Genomic DNA, 22164 nt, shown 5'->3' with positions numbered 1-22164 from the left:
CCAACTTCCTTATAGAAAGTGTTTCATCTATGTAATTATAAATGTTAAGGACTCTTGCATTTTATAAACACAAGATGGGCTCACTTTGATGATACCAATATTAAGATTTATAAAAATGTTTAAAAAAATCTTTCCACAAAAGTTTATACAGTTTAAAGCTATACACCAATCTATAAATTTCAGAAAATGGAGGGGGGAAAATAACCAAAAAAACACCTTTATAAGATCACATGTATAAAACAAGAAATGAAATGTGATTTTATTTAAGGCAATACTGGGCTACTTCACAAATCACCACCTCAAATATTTACACTGCTCCACACTACTAGTTTCTATCACATCACAAAGGATTTGTTTTTTTTAATACCAAATGTTTAAAATCTTCAATGTAGTAAATTCTTTATTCACATTTCCATTATATTTCATGGATCATAGTAACTATATCCAATTAGAAGCAACGAAAAAAAAAAACTGTAGGTATAGGAAACTGCTAAAGAATCTGCCTTAATTTCATATGAATATCATCCAAAAATCTTGGATGGTAAATTTACAAAGGAGAGCAAGGTGTCAATATAATAATGTGCCTAGTCTGTGAAAAGTAATCTTGAAACCATCTGGTAAGTAAATGCATGTAAAAATCAAGGGACTATGGCAGAATTTCTAGTTTTAGTTCAAAAAGTTCTTAATTTAAAACAATAAAACAACTTGATCACTTAGTTAAAAACTTGATCACTTAGTTAAAAATTAAAATTCCAAATATAAATGTGTCATTTAATAGTTTAGACTTACAGACTGCTGGTGGCAGCAAATGATTTACAATAATAAATATATACAAAAAAGGTATCTACAAAGAGGACTGTTATACATGAGCACTGACCCGGTGAAACATACCTATCACACAGAAAAGTCAGTTTAGTTCATGGAAAGGGTAAACTGGTTGATAGACATTTGAGGTTTAGCTCAACTATTTACAAAACTGAAGTACTCTTTCTGTTCCTCAAGTCCCATAGGGATAAAAACAAGAAGTTTTACATGACAAAAGTCATGTTTTTTTTTTTTCTTTTTTTTGTTGGCCAGGTTAATTCATGTCAACAACAATAACAAAAATAATGAAAAGGTTTCACAATTCTAGCATGCTTGATGGCTTCCTATTTAAAATAAAATCCTAAGTGATGTATTTATAGTACATTAGTTCTCAGTACTGTCCTCTCCCCGTGGCTTTACCTATACTGATTTCTTTCATAGCTGACACATCTGGATCTTTTGGATGTATTTCAAGTTTTTTCAAACTAACGGTAGGTTTCATTTCCTGGAGCTGCTTTAAGGCGAGCTCAGTGCAATCTTTAAGAGTCTTGTCTAAAACAATTTTTACATTATTACTGCACTGAAGCTGTGATGGATTGGCAAACTGTACAAAAGTTTCACTTTCTTTACAAGAACATACATGATTTCCACTAGTCACAGCAGTCTTGTCAATATTTTTTCTCGAATTTGAGTGAGATCCTCTTTTAGTTCCACTATTTGGGTGGTCTTTGTCAGTATTTTTCTTCTGCTTCACTGCAGACTCCTCAAGGAACTTGAGAAATGATACTTCGAATCCCATTGGTTTAAACGAGCTCCAGTCAAAAGATGCAGGATGGTCCTCAGTGGTTTGAATTGCAACAGCAGTTTCTTCTTCTTTATGCATGCTATTTAAATCAACTGCCAATGCTGCTTCAGTTTTTTCAATTTTCCTCTTTTTATTTTGTGAGACATTTTTTTCTTTATTAACTCTCTTCAAATTACTTGCTTTTTGTTTTTCTGACTGGCAGGAGTTATTTTCCTGAATATCATTACTTACACTTGAAGAGGTATTAGCTTGGGCCTCTACGCTTGTGCTGTCTTCATTTATTAGTTTTGTAATAAATAATTCTGTTAGCTCATCCATTTCATCTTTTTCATTTTTTTCAGCTTCCTTCTGTGGAACTGAAGTTGCTCCTGAGTTATCATTGCTTTCTGATACACATATGTCAGAATCTTTTACATCATTTTTATCAACTTCTTGCTCAGAACACGTTTCCTTAACTTGTGAGTTGCAACACCGTTTGAAGACAATAAGAAGATTGCGGTGTTGTGATGTAAATGCTTTAGATAATTTATGGCACTTATAATGTCTAATTATATTGCTTTCACTTGTAACAACTGATGTGCACCCCTTTATCATACATGGATATTGGGTTACAAATCTGCTCGTACACTCAGATAAGGCATCATTCCTAGCCTTTATAGAATATACATGCTTTCCACGTTTCAGAGAATAAGGCTTATTTTCTTCAATCTGCACAATCTTTGTGTTCTTGTTTTCTAAATTATTTTTTTTCTTTCGTTTGGTTTTAGGCATTTTGATTCCTTCCTTTCCAGATCTGCTGTGTTTTGTCCCTCGATATTTAGGCTTTGTTTTTTCTTGGTTTGCTCTGCTTGATATATTCTCCTGACCCGGTGTTAATCTTCTTGGCCGAATCAAATGAGCTTTATGTTTGTCATTATGCTTATTAAAAATGTGTCGAAGTAGATTAGACCGAGTTGCATATATACGGTCACAGCCTTCGCAATCACACTTATATATGCCATCTTCATCTGCTTTACTTGCCCTTAACCCGATTCCGTGGTCTGCCTCAAGATGGACAACATAGTTCAAATATGTAGTAAATGAAGATTTACACTCTAACTGATCACATGGAAATTTCCCAACATCCACTGCCGTGGTCATACTTTCAATTTCCTCAGGAGTCATTTCATGAAGTTTCATATAATGTTGTATTAGGCCAGTGATTGCCTGGAAAATTCGAGAACAGTCACTTACCTGACATCGAAATTCTTTCACAGTTTGTTTAGTTTCAATTTCTTCACTTTCTTTAGCAGCCTCACTTTCTTCTTCAACCTCTGCAGAAAATGCAGGTAGATCTGATTTGTGTACAGCCTGGTAATGAAGAATCAAGTTTTGCTGTATTGTAAAGGCAGCAAAGCAACCCTGGTGAACACATCGATAAGGTCTGTAGGAACTGTATCTTGTTGGAAACTCAAGGGATTGGGAAACTGGCTTCTTGCGTTTCTTCTCCTCCTTTTCTTTTTTATGCCTCCTAATTTTCCGTCCTTTGGTTTGTAGGTTTGTGAGAGAATTTATATCATACTGTTCTGAAGTAACTGTAATCACTTGTGCAGAAGTTTCTGTATTTTCAGGACTTTTTTTTTCTATAAGTTGATTTTCTGGGACCACTGCTACACTACTGAGGGCATTTTCCTTCTTTGCTCCCAATTCTAAAGCAGGCTGAAATTCTCTTTTATCTTCCTCTGTTACAGCTAGCTGTTTTTTGACTTGTGTAATTCGTGAGGTTGGCAAATTTTCATTCTGAGATTTTCTTCCGTAAGGCCTTTTTATTTTTAACTTTACCATTTCTTCTGTTGTAAAATGATGTACCAACTGACAATGTGCCCGGAGATTAGAATTTCTTGTAAATGTTTTTGTACATGTAGGTACTACACATTTAAAAGGAGCAAATTTCAACTGATTCTTCTTAATTTCAAGAATCATTTCTGGAGTGTATTGATGAATTTTACCATAGTGCTTAAATAATGCATCCTTTGTCATAGCACTGTAGTTACAGCCTTGGTTCTGACACACAAAAGGTTTATTAACCTTGTCACTGAACTGAATGTTATTTACCATTTCAGACACTGGCTGAACCACTGAGGCATCTGGAGTTGACTTAACAGGAGTGGGAGTCAGTGTCACTGACGTATTGATTAGTACACACTCGGATGCTGGAGAGGATAGGTCATTTTCTAATTTTAATTTCTGTAAGCCTTCTAGGAGTTCCTGTATTTGATCCTCCTTATGCAATATTTCAGACTGAGGAATATTACTTTTTGTTGGCAAGACCCCTATGAAGGAAGAAAACTGAGAAGAATCGGGTAATTTGTTATTTTGTACAGTATTTACTGAAGGAAGCTGAATGTTGTAACTTATTGGTGCATTCTGTGATGTTTCACCAACACACTGAGGTCCACTTTTTACCTCAAGTATTTGAGAATTCATAGCAGTTTTAATAATTTCAAGAGTCTTTTCAAAGTTTTGTATAACATTGTCTTCAGAAATCTGCAAATCAGAATTTACTGAAGTTGTGCATGAATTCAAAGACATCATTTGGGAATCACCATTTTCAGTTTTTAATGTTAAAGGTGCTAACACTGTACGCGACTCAAGATTGGTTTTGAAGTTTTCTTTTACATCAGTCATAAATAACTGATTGTCAACATTATTTAGTTTCTGTGTTAGATTTTCCACCAAACCCTGAGGTTCACAATTTGGAATTATGTTTGAATGAAGGTTAGCAGTTGGTATCTCAACACTCTTTGCTATGAGTCCCATTGCTGTTAAGTCACTTGCTACCAAGTTTTGGGAGGCACTGGGTGCAATCAATGGAGGGACAGCTTTCTTTCTTCTCTTAGAAGCACTGTTTCCCTTTTTATTTAAATGACTAGATCTTGCATTCTGAGGCCCACTTATAACTGAAACACGTGAACTGGTACTGGTAAAATTTTGTGAAAGCCCACCAGAATTAGGAAATGAACTAGAGCACAAACCATTTTCAACAGTCTTCAGTAGTAAGTCATTTGCTGGGAAGACGGGCAAACTGCTGCATTCATCAATGGAGGGAGTTTTGGAGTTTGGTGTCCTATTCTGGCTTGTAAGCAGGGTGTTTGGGTGGCATACAGTCTGCAACAGGGGTGGCACAGTTGGATTTGGCATCACCACTGCATTTACTTGTGCTGCCTCTGAGACACAACCTGAGGGAACAACATGAGAAAGCATTTCTGTACCTTCAAAAGTACTGGGAATGCCAGCAGTTTCCAAAGCCTGTTTAATGATTTCACTTCCTTCTTCGCTAACACTGGTATTAAAGTTAGTCACACCAGTACGAGAAAATGTATTTGGTAAAAATGTTGATGAGCGATTTTCAGCAGCAAGAAGCTGCAAAAATGATGGATCTTTAAAACATGCTTCTGGACTAAAGGTAGACTGTTGTGGCTGCTGCAAATTTACTGCATTTGTGGAGAGAATCATGCTGGCAAGAAGAGAAGGCTGTCCATTATTCTGTAGAAGTTCTTGGGCAATTTCTGCTCCATCCAGTGGCTTACAGAAAGATCGCTTAGATAAGTGTCCACCCAGTGATCTGGGATTAGTAAAAGCCCTGTAACACCTGCTACAGATAAATTTCCCATCTCTGATAATTGCAGGCCATTTAGCCCTTTTGTTTTGCTTGGGTTTTCTTTCCTTCCCATTTGGGCCCCGTCCACGGTCTTTTTTAACTTTTTCAGGTGCAGACTGTTGGGCACTGGTGTTGTTGGGGTCATTTGCAACGTTTACTTGTGAAGGAAAAACTGCGTTTTCACCATTACTCCCCTTTAGAAAGGAGGGATTAGTGTTTCCTTCAATCTGTGAGGAAAAATGATTTGTATTATTTTCCAGTTGGGAAAAAACAGAATTAGTCCCACTATCTGCTGGTGAAGGGAAGAGAGACATTGAACTGCTTTCTGCAGGCAAAGGAAGGAAAGGATCTGAGCCACTGTCAATATTCAAGGGCAAAACTGTTTTGGTTAAATCTTCCATTTGTGCTGGCAAGGTAGTACCAGATAAATTTTCCAGCTGGGAACATAACATACCACCTTGTTCATTTTTGTCCTGAGAAGGTATATTTGGATTCATGACACTTTCCATAGAGGACAACAGTGAAGCTGACACATTTGTTAAATGGGCTGGAAAAATGGAAGGTGAGACATGCTGCAACTGGGCTGAACAAGTAGGATTCCCACTGGCTTTGGTTTGTGGCACAAAAAATGCATTATTGGAGCTGCTCACCTGTGGTGGCAAAAAATAAACAAACTTTCCATTATTTGGTGTATTTACGTTGTCAGATTTCTGACCTCTTTTACTTTTGCGCTGCATTTTAAATGCAGCATATTGGTCAGGGTGTGCTGTCTTCATATGTTTCCCAATACTCTGTGAAGAATTATAGGTTCGAGTACATCCCTCAACCTGGCAACTGAATTTCTGAACTGGAGCTTTTGGAGGCGCTGATGAAGTTCCTAAAGAACTATTTAGGTTGAGTTGTGGTGGAACAAATGTGATACTTTCTAATGTCTTAAGAGGTAAATTATAAAGGTTGGACAATGTTTTAACATTACCTCCACATTTAAGCTTAGGAGTTGGTAAACTGTTTTGAAATCCTGACTGATTTTGCACAGAAAAGGTCGTTAGGTTGTTCACTTGTCTTTCTAAATTCTGTGCGGTAAGGTCACCTATTTTGAGGGTTTCTGAATTTACTAAAGAATTCTGAGTAATCTGAGCTTCATTAAAGCAATCTTGTTCTTTTCTCTCTTGGAAACTCGGATGACACAAATCGTGACAAGTATCTTCAACTGGTGTATGTAAGTTTGTGACCAGTGATTCACTAGAGCCTTCCACAGTTGAGTTTTCTTGCTTTCCAAAGTTATCCTCAACCCCATGATTGAGAGACACTTTGATGGACACAGCAACTTCACTGGCCTGAAGCAAAGGGGTGGTAGCAGGGTTTTCCAAACCATTTGACAATGCTTCATCAGCTTCCCTCAGCACAGAGGCAGAAATCTGGTCTTGTTCATTCACAGCTGACTCTGCCTTACTTTTATCCCAAGTATCACTTTTATCTTCTCGTAAGCTGTTTTCAGTGTTATTTTCTGAAGGAAGCATAGATCCCTCTTTCTCAGTATTTCCTTCTATGTTCTGATTCACTTTGGGAGGCTGAACAGAATCTCCAGATGAATTAAGTTGATCTTTAGGAGGCAATACTTTTTCAGGAGGAGTACTGTGATCATCCAGATGCTTTTCTAGCTCACTCTGAGAACGATAAACTTTACCACAACCTGTGAACTTGCAAGTATAGGTATTATAATGCTGTGCTTCATGATCATATAGTAAATAAGCTTCTGAAAAAATCCTGCCACATTTAGGAAACATACATTTTGCTCTAAACACTTGATGCTCCTTTCTGTGGGTTAAGAGCTCTGCGTAACTGTTAAAACCGGCCTTGCACTTCATCTGTATACAGATATATGGCTTACTGCCACAATGCATTTGCAAGTGATCGTTGAGATGAGTAACACTTACAAAATGCCGTCTACAGTACTGGCAGATAACCTTTTTGCTTTGCATTTCAAGAAAGCGCTTGGCATCTTCATTATCCTTATGCCCCTTTACATGTGCAATTAAATTTTTAAAGTACTTAAAGCCCTTTTTACAAAAAGTTACAGGGCAATTAAATTCATTAACAGGTACGGGCTTCTGGACTGGGATCACTTCTGGCTCATAAGATTTATCTTTGTCATCATTTTCATCATCTGAACCATCATTGTCATTAAATACTATGAAATCTGTTGAATACAGACTATTCTTTTTTATAGGCCTCTGTTCCTGCTTGGTCACAGCATTATTAGTCTTCTGATTCTCATTGGTAGTTGTGATCTTAGGAGGCCTTCCCAATCTTCTTAATGGTTTCATAGCTGCTAGTCTCTCTTTACTAGATTGTTTAACATGCAATGTGACATGAGGAACAAAAGTTTCTTTAGAATTAAAGTTCTTTGCACATATGGGGCAACTGTAAATTCCATCTTTGTAATGTTTCTGAGCATGTCGTACTATTCTATGACCAAGGAATTCTTTGTCACATAGCACACAATACTGCATGTAGGCTTGCCAATTCCTAAACCTAGCAGATATAAATCCCCGCTCTCTTAATTGTTTTATCTCTTTCTTCTTCTGCTTATCATCACAAATGCCTTTAAGATGGCCAGAATTAGCACCAACTCCACCAGAAAGTCCATTCACAGAAGTTTCTTTAATCTCTTCTGGGTAGTCTACTACCTTCTCATATACTTCACTGTCATTTAGTTCATCTATTGAAGACACAATGGATGCTTCTTCTCCCATTAATGCAAGACATTGTCGTTTTAAAGTTTTCCAATCCCAGAATTCTGGATCAAAGGGCCATTGAGTTTTCAATACAAGTAAGAGCTCACAACGTAGAGAATTTGGTATTGGAAGATTCTCTTCATCATATTTCTGATCTGGCTGGTTATACAACATTTCCACAGCGTAATACGCATCTACTGTAGGCTCAATAAGAAATTCACTCAGTTGACAGGCACGTTTAACTTCCAGATCATCAGGCAACAAGCACGAAATGGTCTTGCAAATAGATATTTTCACTTCAGTATTTTCTGTAGATTCCAAGCGAAGAGCTTTTACACATAGTTCTATACAGGTGGCAAGCCCAGCCCCTTCAGTCTGTGAAAAGCAAATAGAAAATGTTAACATAATCCACATTAATTAACACAGATTAATTTGTGAATCTAGTAATTTTAAAATCTAGGTTTGCTTTTCTTAAATATTACAATAGCAGCATATGAAAAGATGCCCCTTCTAAAAGCACTGGAGCTTCATCTGGCGTGTCTGCATGTGCACATGTGCTTGTGTGTTTGTAATAAACTGTATAAAACAGCAGAAAAAGCATTGGAACCACAAGGTAAGACCTGGGATGTAAAACCATTTAATAGTATGCAAACTTGGAAGTTACTCAACAGCTCTGACCTTTCACATTCCATTTATAAAACAGGGGGTCATAATAGCACTTAGCAAAACCCTAGTGGTGTAGTACGTAACTGCTACAACTGCTAACCAAAAGGTCTGCAGTTCAAATCCACCAAGTGCTCCTCGGAAACTCTATGGGGCAGCTGTACTCTGTCCTATAGGGTTGCTATGAGTCAGAACTGACTTGACGGCAATGGGTTTGGTTTTGGTTTTGGTTTGTTAATAGCACTTACACTTAATAAAATTGCTGTGTGTATTAAAGACTGTCTCTAAAGTACCTGGAATAGTTTGGTGTCTGACACATAGGAAGTGATTTATAAGTGGTCATTACCTGTATCACAAATCTCACATCCTGTTTATATTTGCAATCCTTATGAAACAAAACACTCTTAATCAAATTACAAAACCAAGAATGTCTCCGTATTTCCTATCTTATTAGTAATGAAAGAAGAATTTCACTTCTAACAGAATGAAGTTATCTGATCCTTCATTATGGGGATTCTACTGCTACCATAAAACTGAACGTCAAATCACCTACCTTATGGCTGGACCACTTAAGCATTAGAAGTAGAAGACAACAAAAGCCCATTAAACTTTTTCTTTTTTTGGATTAGCATCTATAAAACTATTATTTTGAGAAGAGAGCAGTAATGAAGTTAACAGTCACTTGAAATATACATGGATGGAAGAGAAGAAGATGTGTTTTAAAAGGTTAAAAAGGAATATGAAAATATGAGGAATGAGCCAGCCACAGGATCTGGCCACATCCACGGAAATGGGATATATGTGAGACAGGATCAAAACGTAAGAAAGCAAAAAGACAAAAGAGGGAATAGGACCTGTACTTTCACAGATTAAGAGGAAAATATTTTACTAGAACAGAAGCTTAGATTTGTGGGTCAAAAGGAGAGCAAGGGAAAGAGGCTGTGATACTGAAAAAGGGGCCTTGATTCTAGGAAAAGCAAGAGCACAAAGATAATGGGCAAAAAAAGTAAATATGAAAAGACCTATCTTACAGGTGACAAGAAAAAAAAAAGGACAACTGGGAAAAGATGGGACCATATGGGTGTCTCTAGCATCTTTAAAGACCTTTCACACAAACTTGTGTAGTTTGTACTATTTTGATGAGATGTCCCTTTAAAGCAGTTCTATATTTGCTTCTGCTAGGTATGACAGGGATATTATCAGCCCAGGACTCCATCTTTACTTCCTTAAACATTACTTACTTGGCAAGGGAGTTCCTGGACTATGTAGGCAGGGTAATTTGGACCTCAAATCTACGTGAGTGAAGACCTATGGTTACAACTTCTTAGAGGAAATATTTTCCCCCGACCCAGAACCCAGATGGACATATGCAAGGTTCCCTATCATCTATCTGTGTTAGAGAATAATTTTTTTTCTAGTCTACCTTTTCAATGAAATTACAGTACTTCAGTTTCCAGCTTTATGTAGGGGGCTTCAGTTCTAACTCTCTACTTTGAGAGGGCCCAAAGCCTTATCATCTATCCCCATATAGTTATCTCCTGTCCCTGTATGAATATTAAAACTCAAATTCCTTGGTCACTGCAAGTAGTAGCATACCTCAATCCCCACCAGGCTGGAGGGACACAGAATCAGCTCAAGCTTTCTACTCTAGTTTTTAGGTTCCTCTTCATCTGAGGCCCGAAAAATTCCCCTAATATCCTTGCAATCCCGGACACTATACATTAAAAAAAGATGTTTGTTATATTTTATCAAGTATTTCTGGGTGTTTTATAGTAGGAGGGTTTTTAGATAATCTAATCTGCCATACTGCTAACAAAGGAAAATATGTCTCTATTCCTCTTTACACTTTCTAAATTTCTATAGAAACAAGTTATTAAAGTAGTATAACATCAAGCAGCAACAACTGAAGAGTGATAAAATGTAGGTGTGATGTATATTACTTTTCTTCAGGCTAAGATAAGCCCCTGGCTCCCATTTGCAATTTCAAGTTTGTGTATCAAATGTCTTAAAGGACTAATAAGAAAATCAATGTTCAAAGCACTAAATGAAGTAAAAAACACTGAAAGATGTGCAAAATAATAAAAGTTAAAGTCTTTTATTAAAGATAATCTATATACTTTAAATTAAGAAATCATTGGTTGTTCTTACCTCTGAATTAATAACTTTAATCAAGAAGAAAATGTGATATACCGTCTTGGTTAACAAAGAAAGTTGACGACACCTCTCCAGGTACACTTGTATAGATGGTTCTACCCTTTGCTGTAATTTACTCCAAAAGAGAGTGAGTTCCCTAAAAAAAAAGTTTAAAAAATAAGTTGGAGCAGGTATGTAATAAACATGGACCATATCAGTCCCATCATTACATCTGAAATAAAAACTGGTTTTAGATTCCATTTCTACATGTTCAATTAAGTTTAAAACAATAGTTCTCAATTTTCTAAAGAATAAAATTAAAATATGATTTATCATATTATTAATATTTTTCAATCCCAGAGAAGCACTACCTTTAAACAGAAAAGCATCTGATGTTTAAGCAAATTATATAAATGGTAACTCTGAGCCACATCTGAACTTTAACTATATAATAAAAAGCACAAAGCATCAATGTCTTAATAGTTTTTAAAAAATATTTACATCTTATCTTAACTTCCAACTTGAATCTAAAGCCAACCAATAAGGTTATTAGATGAATGTTAAGAATCAGTGATGACAAAGAACCCATGTAAAGAAAGTATATAAGAAAGTACATAAGAAATTTTGAAAAATAAAATGAACTTTAAAACTTACATCAAATGCAGTAACAATATATTTTTCATAGAAAATAATCCTACTGAAGTGATGAGTTTTCCTCCTTTTAACTTACTACTTCTCTTGTGTCTTCCATGATTAACTTCCACAAAAATCTACTTTCTTGCTTCTACTTTTTTCAGTTTCCAGTCCTAGGAACTCTACCCTTTTCATCACTCACTTGGATAACATCCTTGTTTGCTGATTTTAACCTAAATATTGAGGACTTCAAAATCTGTTTCTCCAATCCTGACCAGTTTCACCTGTCTACTTCTAAAGACTTCTCTACTTTGATGCCTTCTGAAACTTGAAACAATGTACGGAAAATGATTAACATTCTTCTACTGACATTATCACTCTCTGCTTTTTCCCTTCCTCAAGAAAGAATGTTATCTTCAACAATTTTTTCATCTGATCCCCCGCTGGACTATTTATTGGCTTTCTAGTTGATTTTCTTGTCTGAATTCTGTATTACCACTCCCTTCCCCCAACTTTGCCCTCGTTCAGTCCCCAGTCAATTTTCAACTGCTTGTCTTAAAGACTTTCTTAAACATAACCTTCTATTTTGCCCTCATTCTACTCAAGAGCTTGTAGCAGACTGCTTTTGCCTTAATATATAAAATTCAGACACTGAAGTCTTTTTATCATTTAACACATTAATTTCTTAGTCATCATTGATATTTATGCTATATTAGACCTAGAAAATCTATCTGTTCTCCATAAATACACCTAATAATAGCACTGACTGACAAAATAAATTAATGATTTTAGCCAACACTAATTTAAGATAGCTGATCATCTTAGGCTCTTTGGGTAACTGAAGTCAACATCTCTATCATTTGTAGCTTCTCCAAAGATTATATATAATAACCTTCGCCCACTTCAAAATTTACAATACAAAGGAACTTGTATTGAAGAAGAGCCTGAAGAAGTTTAGTGAAGAAGACCGATTTTCCTAGGTGGAAAGTGAACTGTATTTCCAGACATAGATGGCCAGCAGCTAGTTCTATAGCTAAAAGAATTCAATATGCAGAGGAAGAAAAAAATCATACACACATTCAATCACAGATTGTTTATATACCTGAAAATTTTTGTTCCAGCATTAGACAAAATAAACCTTTCTTTCATTTTCTAACATTAAAAAATGTCCTGAGTGGATGATCATTATTGGTATGCTAAGGAACTGTATGGTCGTTAATAAAAAAGTACAAAAAGGTTTTAAAGTTATGAAATACCTGATAATCAGTTTGAATAATGTATATCTAAAAATAAGCTTTTTGTTCTGAAAAGACCTTAAAAGATGTTCAAAAATATGTTCCTAAATTATCTAAATTCTCATAACCTTTCTGGTATTCTTATTTAACAAATTTTTCTTAAAAAAAGAAAATTAACTCACCAAGCGCAGTACATATCTCCTTGTTGTAGCTGGCGTGATAAAAATGCAGTACATAAAACAAGAGCACTTTTTTCATCACCCTCAGATTCCAAGTTACAAATCATTTCTAGTGCATCTTTGCAATCAACTTCTGATATCTAAAGAAAAAGGATACAAAAATACGTCACAGAATGGTGTTACATTAGGATATGCAGTAATATACTACAAAATTTGCTTTAGAAATTTACAGATCATTTTCAGCAGTAAAACTTCATTCACTCTTATTATCAGTTCACAACTGGTCATTGTTGGGATAGAGAGTGGGCTGTGGTTTTAAAAAAATGTCTAATATAGTAAAAATTAATACAGCAAGTCTGGAAGAATATTAAGTAACACAGGAGAATCAACTGTTTTCAAGAACTTCGTAAGTATTCACTTACATGTAAAGAATTGATGCTAACTCTAAGAACTCTCACCCATTAAAGCAAATTTATAATACTGAAAAAGACTGTAGTACTTTTATTTCCCCCCTTTTTTCCAGTGATTTTAACAGCATTAGAATCGAAAGAGAGACACAAAAAGGCCTATTGTGTATAGACTAGTAAACTGTCTATTCATATGAAGAATAAAACAGAGAATATGAAACACTGTATTTAACTATACCACTTTTAAATTAAGCTCACCTCAATTTTCTATAAATCTCCACTATTTTTCTTTTCACGTAAATTTACTCCATTTCAAAGCTTGTCAACAGTCATGCATGGGTTTAAGTATAACCTAGACAAAGGCAACTTGCTTCATTTAATTAATTATACATTCACATCTACTGCTTATTCTTATTTAAAAAATTAAAACTTACTACCTGATTATCATGATATACTATATAAAACAATTAAATAGACTTTACCTATGATCTCTACAAGCATATGGGATGTGACAAACAGCATACAATCACAAATCACTGGTGTTCCAAAGAATAAAAAGATTAATTCTAACATGATAAAGTTTACAGATGGCAAAAAGAGGAACTGGAGACCAAATATGGATCATTAGTACCAATATACCACAGAGGTGACAAAGCCCCTCCTAGCTGATTTTCTATCTTTTCCCATGAATTTTTGATTAAGAGAGAAGAGTAGGTGTGAGTGAGTAGGTATGTGTGTAAAATATAATCTGTTTAGGATTTGGACAAGTATCTAAATGAGGATGGGGGTGACCATGAGGTGGATCTTTGATAATGAGGAAAAAGGCTACAGGGTAGCATTCAGAGGTTACATTCAATACATTAAACTGGATTAGAAAACACTAAGACAATAAAAGACCAAACTCTGTGTCTATGTGTGTAATAGCAATGATTTCTTTAAAGATATATAAAGTTAGTGGCAGAGTTAAGATCAAAACCTAAGTCTTGACATTCCCTGGTACAGTGCTCTTTCCCCATTATATACTCCTCTGACTGCCTCTTTCAAATAAAGCTTTATGTATAAGTGACCCCATTTAAACAAATAAAAAAGGACTTAGAAATATATATTTAATATATTAAAATATTTCTCAAGTATCTGCAATATAAACATGTTGTCAGGCATTTGATATATATTATTATTTAATCATAACTTTTCTACTAGGTATGCATTGTCAGTAACATGTTAGACATAGTGAATCTGGGGCACAAAGAATTTCTATAACTTGCCCAGGTCACAACAGTTAGTTAAGTGGTGGAGCCACGAATCAAACCATGTCTAACTGACATTAATGATCCATGCTTTTTCCATTTCATCACATTACCACATTACCTTTTATTAAACGCTGCATTTAAACTTAAAATAATTACCTTAGCACACCCATTAAGACAAATGTTAGGAAGTCTGTGAGTTTTTTCCGCCCCTTTAATTGTTCATACGCTGTTAATGATAACAGAAATAATAGCTACCATTTATTTATTATGTGTCAGCTTCTCCAAAAATAGCATTGCTAATCCTCACAACAGCTTGCCTGGTGGATACTACTATTTCTTGTCAGAGATAAGGCTCAGAGAGGTTAAGTAACTTGTTTAGAGTCACATAATTAATGGCAGGCAAGATTTCAACCCAGGTCTAGCTTCAAAGTCTGTGCTCTTTCCATAGTTCTATATGCACAAGCATACTGAAGCCTTCTACTGCTAAATACTGATTTTTACATGTTTCAGGTTTAACAAAAATCCTTATTTCTTGAAAGTCTGATTTATTTTGGGTCTGATTATTTTTGTTGTTGTTTTTCTAAAATCTAAGCCATTGCTGTTAAATAGTGCAAAATGTATAATTACATATAAGAAAAAAATTTATTTTCCCAATCGCTATTACCTTCACTAGCTTACATGGAATATTGTAAAAAAAATCTATTTGTATGCATGCACGATCACCTATATGCATTTACTCATATACATACAATATACCAAATGAGACATCTGGTACAATAATATAGAAAATCTCACTTTTTAAAGTCACTAATGAAACAATTTTTTACTGTTCACTTGATAGTCTTCATTTTCCTGATTCGCCACTAGATGGCTGTCTTGAAAAATATGACACTAAAAAGGATGGCAGGATTAATGAAATCACATTTAAGCTAATGAATGAATGGCTGAATTAAAATTGTGAAAAGTGAAATACAGGTCAAATATAACCATCAATGAACAATAATTATTTTAAAAAGTTAAGGCAGCATAACATAGGGATTACCAACATATTATGTACATAAGGATTACATATATATCAGGTAGCTATTCTCTACTGCTTTAAAAAATGAGCAAAAGTTTTAAATACTAGAAAATCCAGAACTGTAAATAAAATACTTAAAACTAATGAGAATCATCTGTTTATTAAAGATACACTATGCTGAGTCTCTTTGTAAAGCAAAAAAAAAAAATCATTAAAAAATGTAAATAACAACTTTTTATATTTAAATATAGCTGTTTATGCCAGGTATTAAAAAAATATAAAAGATTTTGTCAATATTTTATATATATTTACCAAGTGTACTTTTAAAATGTATTGCCTCTAATCATGTTTCATGAATAATCCTATGCTTATCAAAATAATCTTCTATCTAGAAAAGAACTTGAATGCTAAACCTCAGTCATACTGAAGAAAATGTAAAATCAAACAATGAACGACTATTTTTTAAACCCTCAGGCTAGCGAAGATTTAAAAGACTAAAAATCTCTAGTGCTAACATGGAGAAAGAAGAAATTTAATATACTGTTTTTGGTTCGATTTTGATAGTATCTGTTAATTTAAAAATGTGCAGATTCTTTGATCCAGCAATTCTACTTCTAGAAATTTACTCTACTTCCAACAAGGATGCAAGGATGGATGTACAAGGCAACAAGCTAAATGTCCACAGTATGGATAAAGATAATATAAATCTATACTATAAAATTATGCAATCATGAAGACAAAATGAGGTTGATCTATATATAATATGGAAAGACATTCATAAAAAGAGGGAAAACCTTGACTAGCAGCCAGAGTGTATGTACACTTTAAGCATATAAAAATATATGCATGTGCACAGAAAAATGTCAGGAGGGTTATATATCAAATTTTCAAACTTAATAATGATAACCTAGTAGAGTGGAAAGGAGTCCTGGTAGTGCAGTGGTTAAGCACCTGGCTGCTAACCAAAAGGTTGCTGGTTGAAACCTACCAGCTGCTCCACAAAAGAAAGAGGTGGCAGTCAGCTTCCATAAAGACTTACAGCCTGGAAACCCTATGGGACAGTTCTGCTCTGTCCTATAGGGTCACTATGAGTCGGAATCCACTCGACGGCAATGGGTAGTAGAGTGGAAAATGGGAAAATAGTGATAAGGGAGAGATAAGACAGAGGATTTTACTTTTTAAACTTCTGTTTATTGGTATTATTATTTATTTTTTTTACAACAAAACCAATAGCATTATTAGATCTAAAACAAACAGTGCTAACTTTATTTTTTACTACTTATCCCAAAAATCCAGGTCAAATCTCATTCCTTCCAGAGAATCCAGATAAAAGTCATTTCTCCCAGCCCTGTTCTCCTGCCATCTATCGGGGCCAGCTGCTCTATCACATTGAAAATCCTGGGAAATAGTCAATCCCTTGCCTACTGGATCATCTGGAGAAGGATTTCCTCAGAAGGAGGACCATCAGGCCATGGCTGACTCCTCCTAAAAGCCTACTTCCATGGTACCATCCTCTAAGGCAGCGGTGAAAAACTCAAATGCTTACAAGGACCAGGCAGGTAAAAGAAAAGAATAAAGTGGACCATGTGAGAGACAGAGCATACAATGTCTTTGGGTGACTGTTCCCAAGGGGCAAGTGATCTATCTTTTCTCTTAGGGAAGAAATAAAATGGTCTCGGTGACAGCCAATCTTAACTCATTTAGCTCACATGGATACTGAAGAGTAAGTTTTAATGCATTTCTAATAGAACACTATCAAGTAAATCTCCAAGCAAAAAGGGACTTTTAATAACAAGGAATGTGTAGATTTACACATACCCTGTCCCTTTTTGTAATATGAGCGCTACTTAAGATGGAAAGTCTTATTTCCAACTGTTCAATAGGAGGAGGAGAAAAAATTTTATATGACATCAGAAGCACCCAGAGTCCTCATAGAGAATTTTCCTGAGGATGTTCCAGGGCAGGCTGGGCTGCTACTACTCAACTTTGGAAAATTAAACCAAGAGGGAATTTACGTTTAGTATTACAAGATATTCTAATTATTTCAAGGAGCTAAAAATATATATTTTTACTGGATTTTACTTGAGACAACACATTTACAGTCTTCAACTTCAAAAAGCACTTCCAAGCTAATCCAATAACCCTGTTTAAACAGTTTGTTTCCTATTAGGAGGCATGTTTCTTTAGGGCAGGTCCTATGCTGTGCTCACCTTGAAGCCTCATTTGTTCGCAGGCATATCAGAAAACATAAAACTGATTCAAATCTAAGGAGAGTGGCAGAAGCTCACAAGCTTTGTCACCACCATTCATTGTATATGTATCTCCTTTCTAGAGTGAGTGTTCTAAAAACTTGATCTGCATCGCACTTGCAATAAATAGCTCTCTGAAAAATTTCAAACAGGACACAAGAAAGGCAATGGCTCTAGATGGAAATATGATTTCAAGGACCCTCTCTCCTCTTTTTCTCTCATCTCGGGTAGGTCTGGGAATTCTATTATGTGATCCCAGGACAGAGTAGCTACATGGCATACATCATTCACTTAATAAACATTTGCTGAAGGAAGGAAGGACAGACGGACAGACGTAAGGGCAGGGACTGAACTAATTTTAAAAAAAAAAGCTTTGGTGGAAAAGAAAATGTCCAAGATGTGTTGTTGTTATTGTTAGGTGCCTTCAAGTCAGTTCTGACTCATAGTGATGCTATGTACAAGAGAACAAAACACTGCCCGTCCTGCATCATCCTCACAATCGTTATGCTTGAGCTCACTGTTGCAGCCACTGTGTCAATGCATCTCACTGAAGGTCTTCCTCTTTTTCAATGACCCTTTACTTTACCCAAACATGATTCACTCTCCAGGTCCCTCCTGATAACATACCCAAAGTATGTAAAATGAAGTCTCATCATCCTTGCTTCTAACGAGCATTCTGGCTATATTTCTTCCAAGACAGATTTGTTTGTTCTTCTGGGAGTCCATGGTATATTCAATAATCTTCACCAACACCATAATTCAAAGGCTTCAATTATTCTTATTTGGTCTTCCTTATTCATTGTCCAGCTTTCACATGCATTATGAGGTGACTGAAAACACCATGGCTTGGGTCAGGTGCACCTAAGTCCTTAAAGTAACACGTTTGCTTTTTAACACCTGAAAGAGGTCTTTTGCACCAGAGTTGCCCAATGCAACACGTCATCTGATTTCTTGATGACTGCTCTTTCCATGGGTGCTGACTGTGGATCCAAATAAAATGAAATCCTTGACAACTTCAATCTTTTCTCTGTTTATCATGATGTCACTTTTCAATCCAGTTGTGAGGATTTTTATTTTATGTTGAGGTGTAATCCATATTGAAGGCTGTGGTCTTTGATCTTCACCAGTGTTTCAAGTCCTCTTCACTTTCAGCAAGCAAGCTTGTGTTATCTGCATATTGCAGGCTGTTAATGAGTCTTCCTCCAATCCTGATGCTGCATTCTTCTTCTATAGTCCAGCTTCTCGGATTATTTGTTCAGCATACAGATTGAACAAGTATGGTGAAAGTATACAACCCTGACACATACCTTTCATGACTTATTACACGATATACCACTGTTCTGTTCAAATGACTGCTTCTTGGTCTATGCACAGGTTCTACATGAGCACAATTAAATGTCCTGGAATTCCCATTTTTCTGTTATCCATAATGTGTTATGATCCACACAGTAGAATGCCTTGGCATAGCCAATAAACACAGGTAAACATCCTTCTGGTAGTCTCTGCTTTTAGCCAGGATCCATCTGACATCAGTAATGATATCCCTTGTTCCATGTCCTCTTCTGAATCCAGCTTAAATTTCTTGCAGTTCCCTGTCGATATACTGCTGCAACCCCTTTTGAATGATCTTCAGCAAAATTTTACTCATGTGTGATACTAATGATACTGCTTGATAATTTCTGCATTCTGTTGGATCATTTTTTGTTGGAATGGGTACAAATATGGATCTCTTCCAGTCAGTTGGCCAGGTAGCTGTCTTCCAAATTTCTTGGCATAGATGAGTAAGCGCTTCCAGAGCTGCAACCGTTTGCTGAAACATCTCGATTGGTATTCCATCAGTTCCTGGAGGCTTGTTTTTTGCCAACGCCTTCAGTGCAGCTTTGACCTCTTCCTTCAGTACCATCAGTTCTTGATCATATGCAACCTCCTGAAATGGTTGAACATCAACCAATTCTTTTTGGTATAGTGACTGTGTATTCCTTCTATCTTCTTTGGATGCTTCCTGCATCATTTAATATTTTCCCCGTAGAATTCTTCAATATTGCAACTCGAGGCTTGAATTTTCTCTTCAGTTTTTTCAGCTTGAGAAATGCCAAGCACGTTCTTCCCTTTTGGTTTTCTATCTCCAGGTCTCTGCACATGTCATTATAATACTTTATCTTCTTTAGCTGCCCTTTGAAATCTTCTGTTCAGCTCTTTTACTTCATCATTTCCGCCTTTTGCTTTAGCTACTCTATGTTCAAAAGCATCTTTCAGAATCTCTCTGGCATCCATTTTGGTTTTTTCTTTCTTTCCTGTCTTTTTAATGACCTCTTGCTTTCTTCATGTATGATGTCCTTGATGTCATTCCACAACTCATCTGGTCTTCAGTCATTAGTGTTCAATGTGTCAAATTTATTCTTGAGATGGTCTCTAAATTCAGGTGTGATATACTCAAGGCTGTGCTTTGGCTCTTGTGGATTTGTTCTAATTTTCTTCAACTTCAACTTGCATATGAGCAATTGATGGTCTGTCCTGCAGTCGGCCCTTGGCTTTGTTCTGACTGACAATACTGAGCTTTTCCATGATCTCTTTCCCCAGATATGGTCGATTTGATTCCTGTGTATTCCATCTGCCAAGGTCCACGTTTACAGTCACAGTTTATGTCATCAAAGAAAGGTATTTGCAATGAAGAACTCATTGGTCTTGCAAAATTCCACTATATGATCTCTGGTGTTGTTTCTATCACCAAGGCCATATTTTCCAGCTACCAACCCTTCTTCTTTGTTGCCAACTTTCGCATTCCAATCACTTATGATTATCAATGTATCCTCACTGCATGTTCCATCAATTTCAGACTGCAGAAGTTGGTAAAAATCTTCAATTCTTTCATCTTTGGCCTTAGTGGCTGGTGGGTAAAGTTGAATAAAAGTTGTAATTAACTGGTCTTCCTTGTAGGTGTATGAATATTATCCTATTGCTGACAGTGTTGTACTTCAGGATAGATATTGAAATGTTCTTTTTGACTATGAATGTGATGCCATTCCTCTTCAGTCTGTCATTCCCAGCCTAATATACCATATGACTGCCCGATTCAAAATGGCCAATTACCAGTCCATTTCAGGTCACTAATGCCGAGGATCATCAATGTTTTTGCCTTTTCATTTTTGACGATTTCCAGTTTTTCTAGATTCATACTTCGTACATTCCACGTTCCGATTATAAATGGATGTTTGCAGCTGTTTCCTTTCATTTTGAGTCATGCTACATCAGCAAATGAAGGTACCGAAAGCTTGACTCCATCCACATCATTAAGGTCAACTCAACATTGAGGAGGCAGCGCTTCCCCAGTTGTACTTTGAGTGCCTTCCAACCTGAGAGGCTCATCTTCTGGCACTATATCAGTGTTCCACTGCTATTCCTAAGGTTTTCACTAGCTAAATTTTTCAGAAGTAGACTCCTGGGTCCTTCTTCCTAGTCTGTCTGAGCCTGGAAACGCCACTGAAACCTGTCCACCAAGGGTGATGCTGCTGGTATTTGAAATACTGGTAGCAAAGCTTCCAGTATCACAGCAACACGCAAGTCACCACAGTAGGATAAACTGGCAGACACGTGGTGGGTCCAAGATGTAGCAGCACAATAATTTATTTAAAGATTTAAAAATAATGTTACACAAATTTCAAAGGCTATCTCAAGAAAGTTTATACATCTGCCAATTAACTTATCTATGTAGTTATTTTAAACTAGTAAGAAAACTTCTTTAATCTTCTATTTTGCTCTGATACAGCAATTAAAAAGCCAATTAATTACCTGTGGTAAAAGAGAAATGGTAAAGAAAAAAAATATATAGATTAGCTACTGACCAAACTAAGGGTATAATGTCCTAGGCTGGCTAGAGCCCATGGCTCTGTTCCATCCAGCCTAGAAAGTGCCTGACATCATTCTTCCCAGTATCCTTAATATCCTCACCATACCCACAGGCTTATTCCTTATCTTGTTTCAAGCCTACCATCTGCCTCCTCACTTTCTATTCTCAAGAAAAATCACACACAATTACCATTCCACATACAACCTAAAACTTCATGTGGGCATCTAGCTTTCTGTCTAAGGGTATCCTCCTGGACTCTGATTACATCCTGTCTACTCAGGGATTATGCTGTATTAATTTTCCACTATGACTTATATTGCTACCTTTCCCCCAGCATACCCTTAAGTCTGTCCCACAACCCTCTGTCGTCTTTTATTACACAGGAATTGAAGGGTACTTTATACTAGAAATACCAGACACTTGTACACATTAAGTGCTCAAAAAACACTTTTTAATGCTCTAATAGTTTTCCTCATCTAAATTCTTTAAATACATATTCCCTATTTGATTAAAAGCTTTAATTCTCCTTTAATTCCAACTTCGTTTTGGAATTTTGTGTC

General features: G+C 35.9%; 1 protein-coding gene across 4 annotated transcripts in view; it reads right to left on the bottom strand.

The window, feature by feature from the left end:
- Positions 1 to 392: 392 nt before the first annotated feature.
- The window catches only part of ZNF292 (zinc finger protein 292), a 112705-nt gene continuing 90933 nt past the window's right edge, over positions 393 to 22164 (bottom strand). For 3 of the 4 annotated variants that reach the window (XM_004388979.2, XM_023742950.1, XM_023742952.1), the window contains 3 exons: positions 12834 to 12970; positions 10799 to 10940; positions 393 to 8362 (listed from right to left, as the gene is read on the bottom strand). In XM_004388979.2, coding sequence (XP_004389036.1) covers positions 1196 to 8362; positions 10799 to 10940; positions 12834 to 12970 — 7446 coding nt within the window. In that variant the 3' untranslated portion in view covers positions 393 to 1195. Of the gene's footprint in view, positions 8363 to 10798; positions 10941 to 12833; positions 12971 to 13495; positions 16538 to 22164 lie in introns of those variants that run through there. The other variant, XM_023742951.1, reaches the window with a different exon arrangement.

The sequence above is a fragment of the Trichechus manatus genome, unplaced genomic scaffold, assembly GCF_000243295.1.
Source record: "Trichechus manatus latirostris isolate Lorelei unplaced genomic scaffold, TriManLat1.0 scaffold00226, whole genome shotgun sequence".
In the NCBI taxonomy this organism is placed as follows: domain Eukaryota; kingdom Metazoa; phylum Chordata; class Mammalia; order Sirenia; family Trichechidae; genus Trichechus; species Trichechus manatus.
Note: the sequence above shows the minus strand (reverse complement) of the source record. Positions and strands in the feature narration are given on the sequence as shown.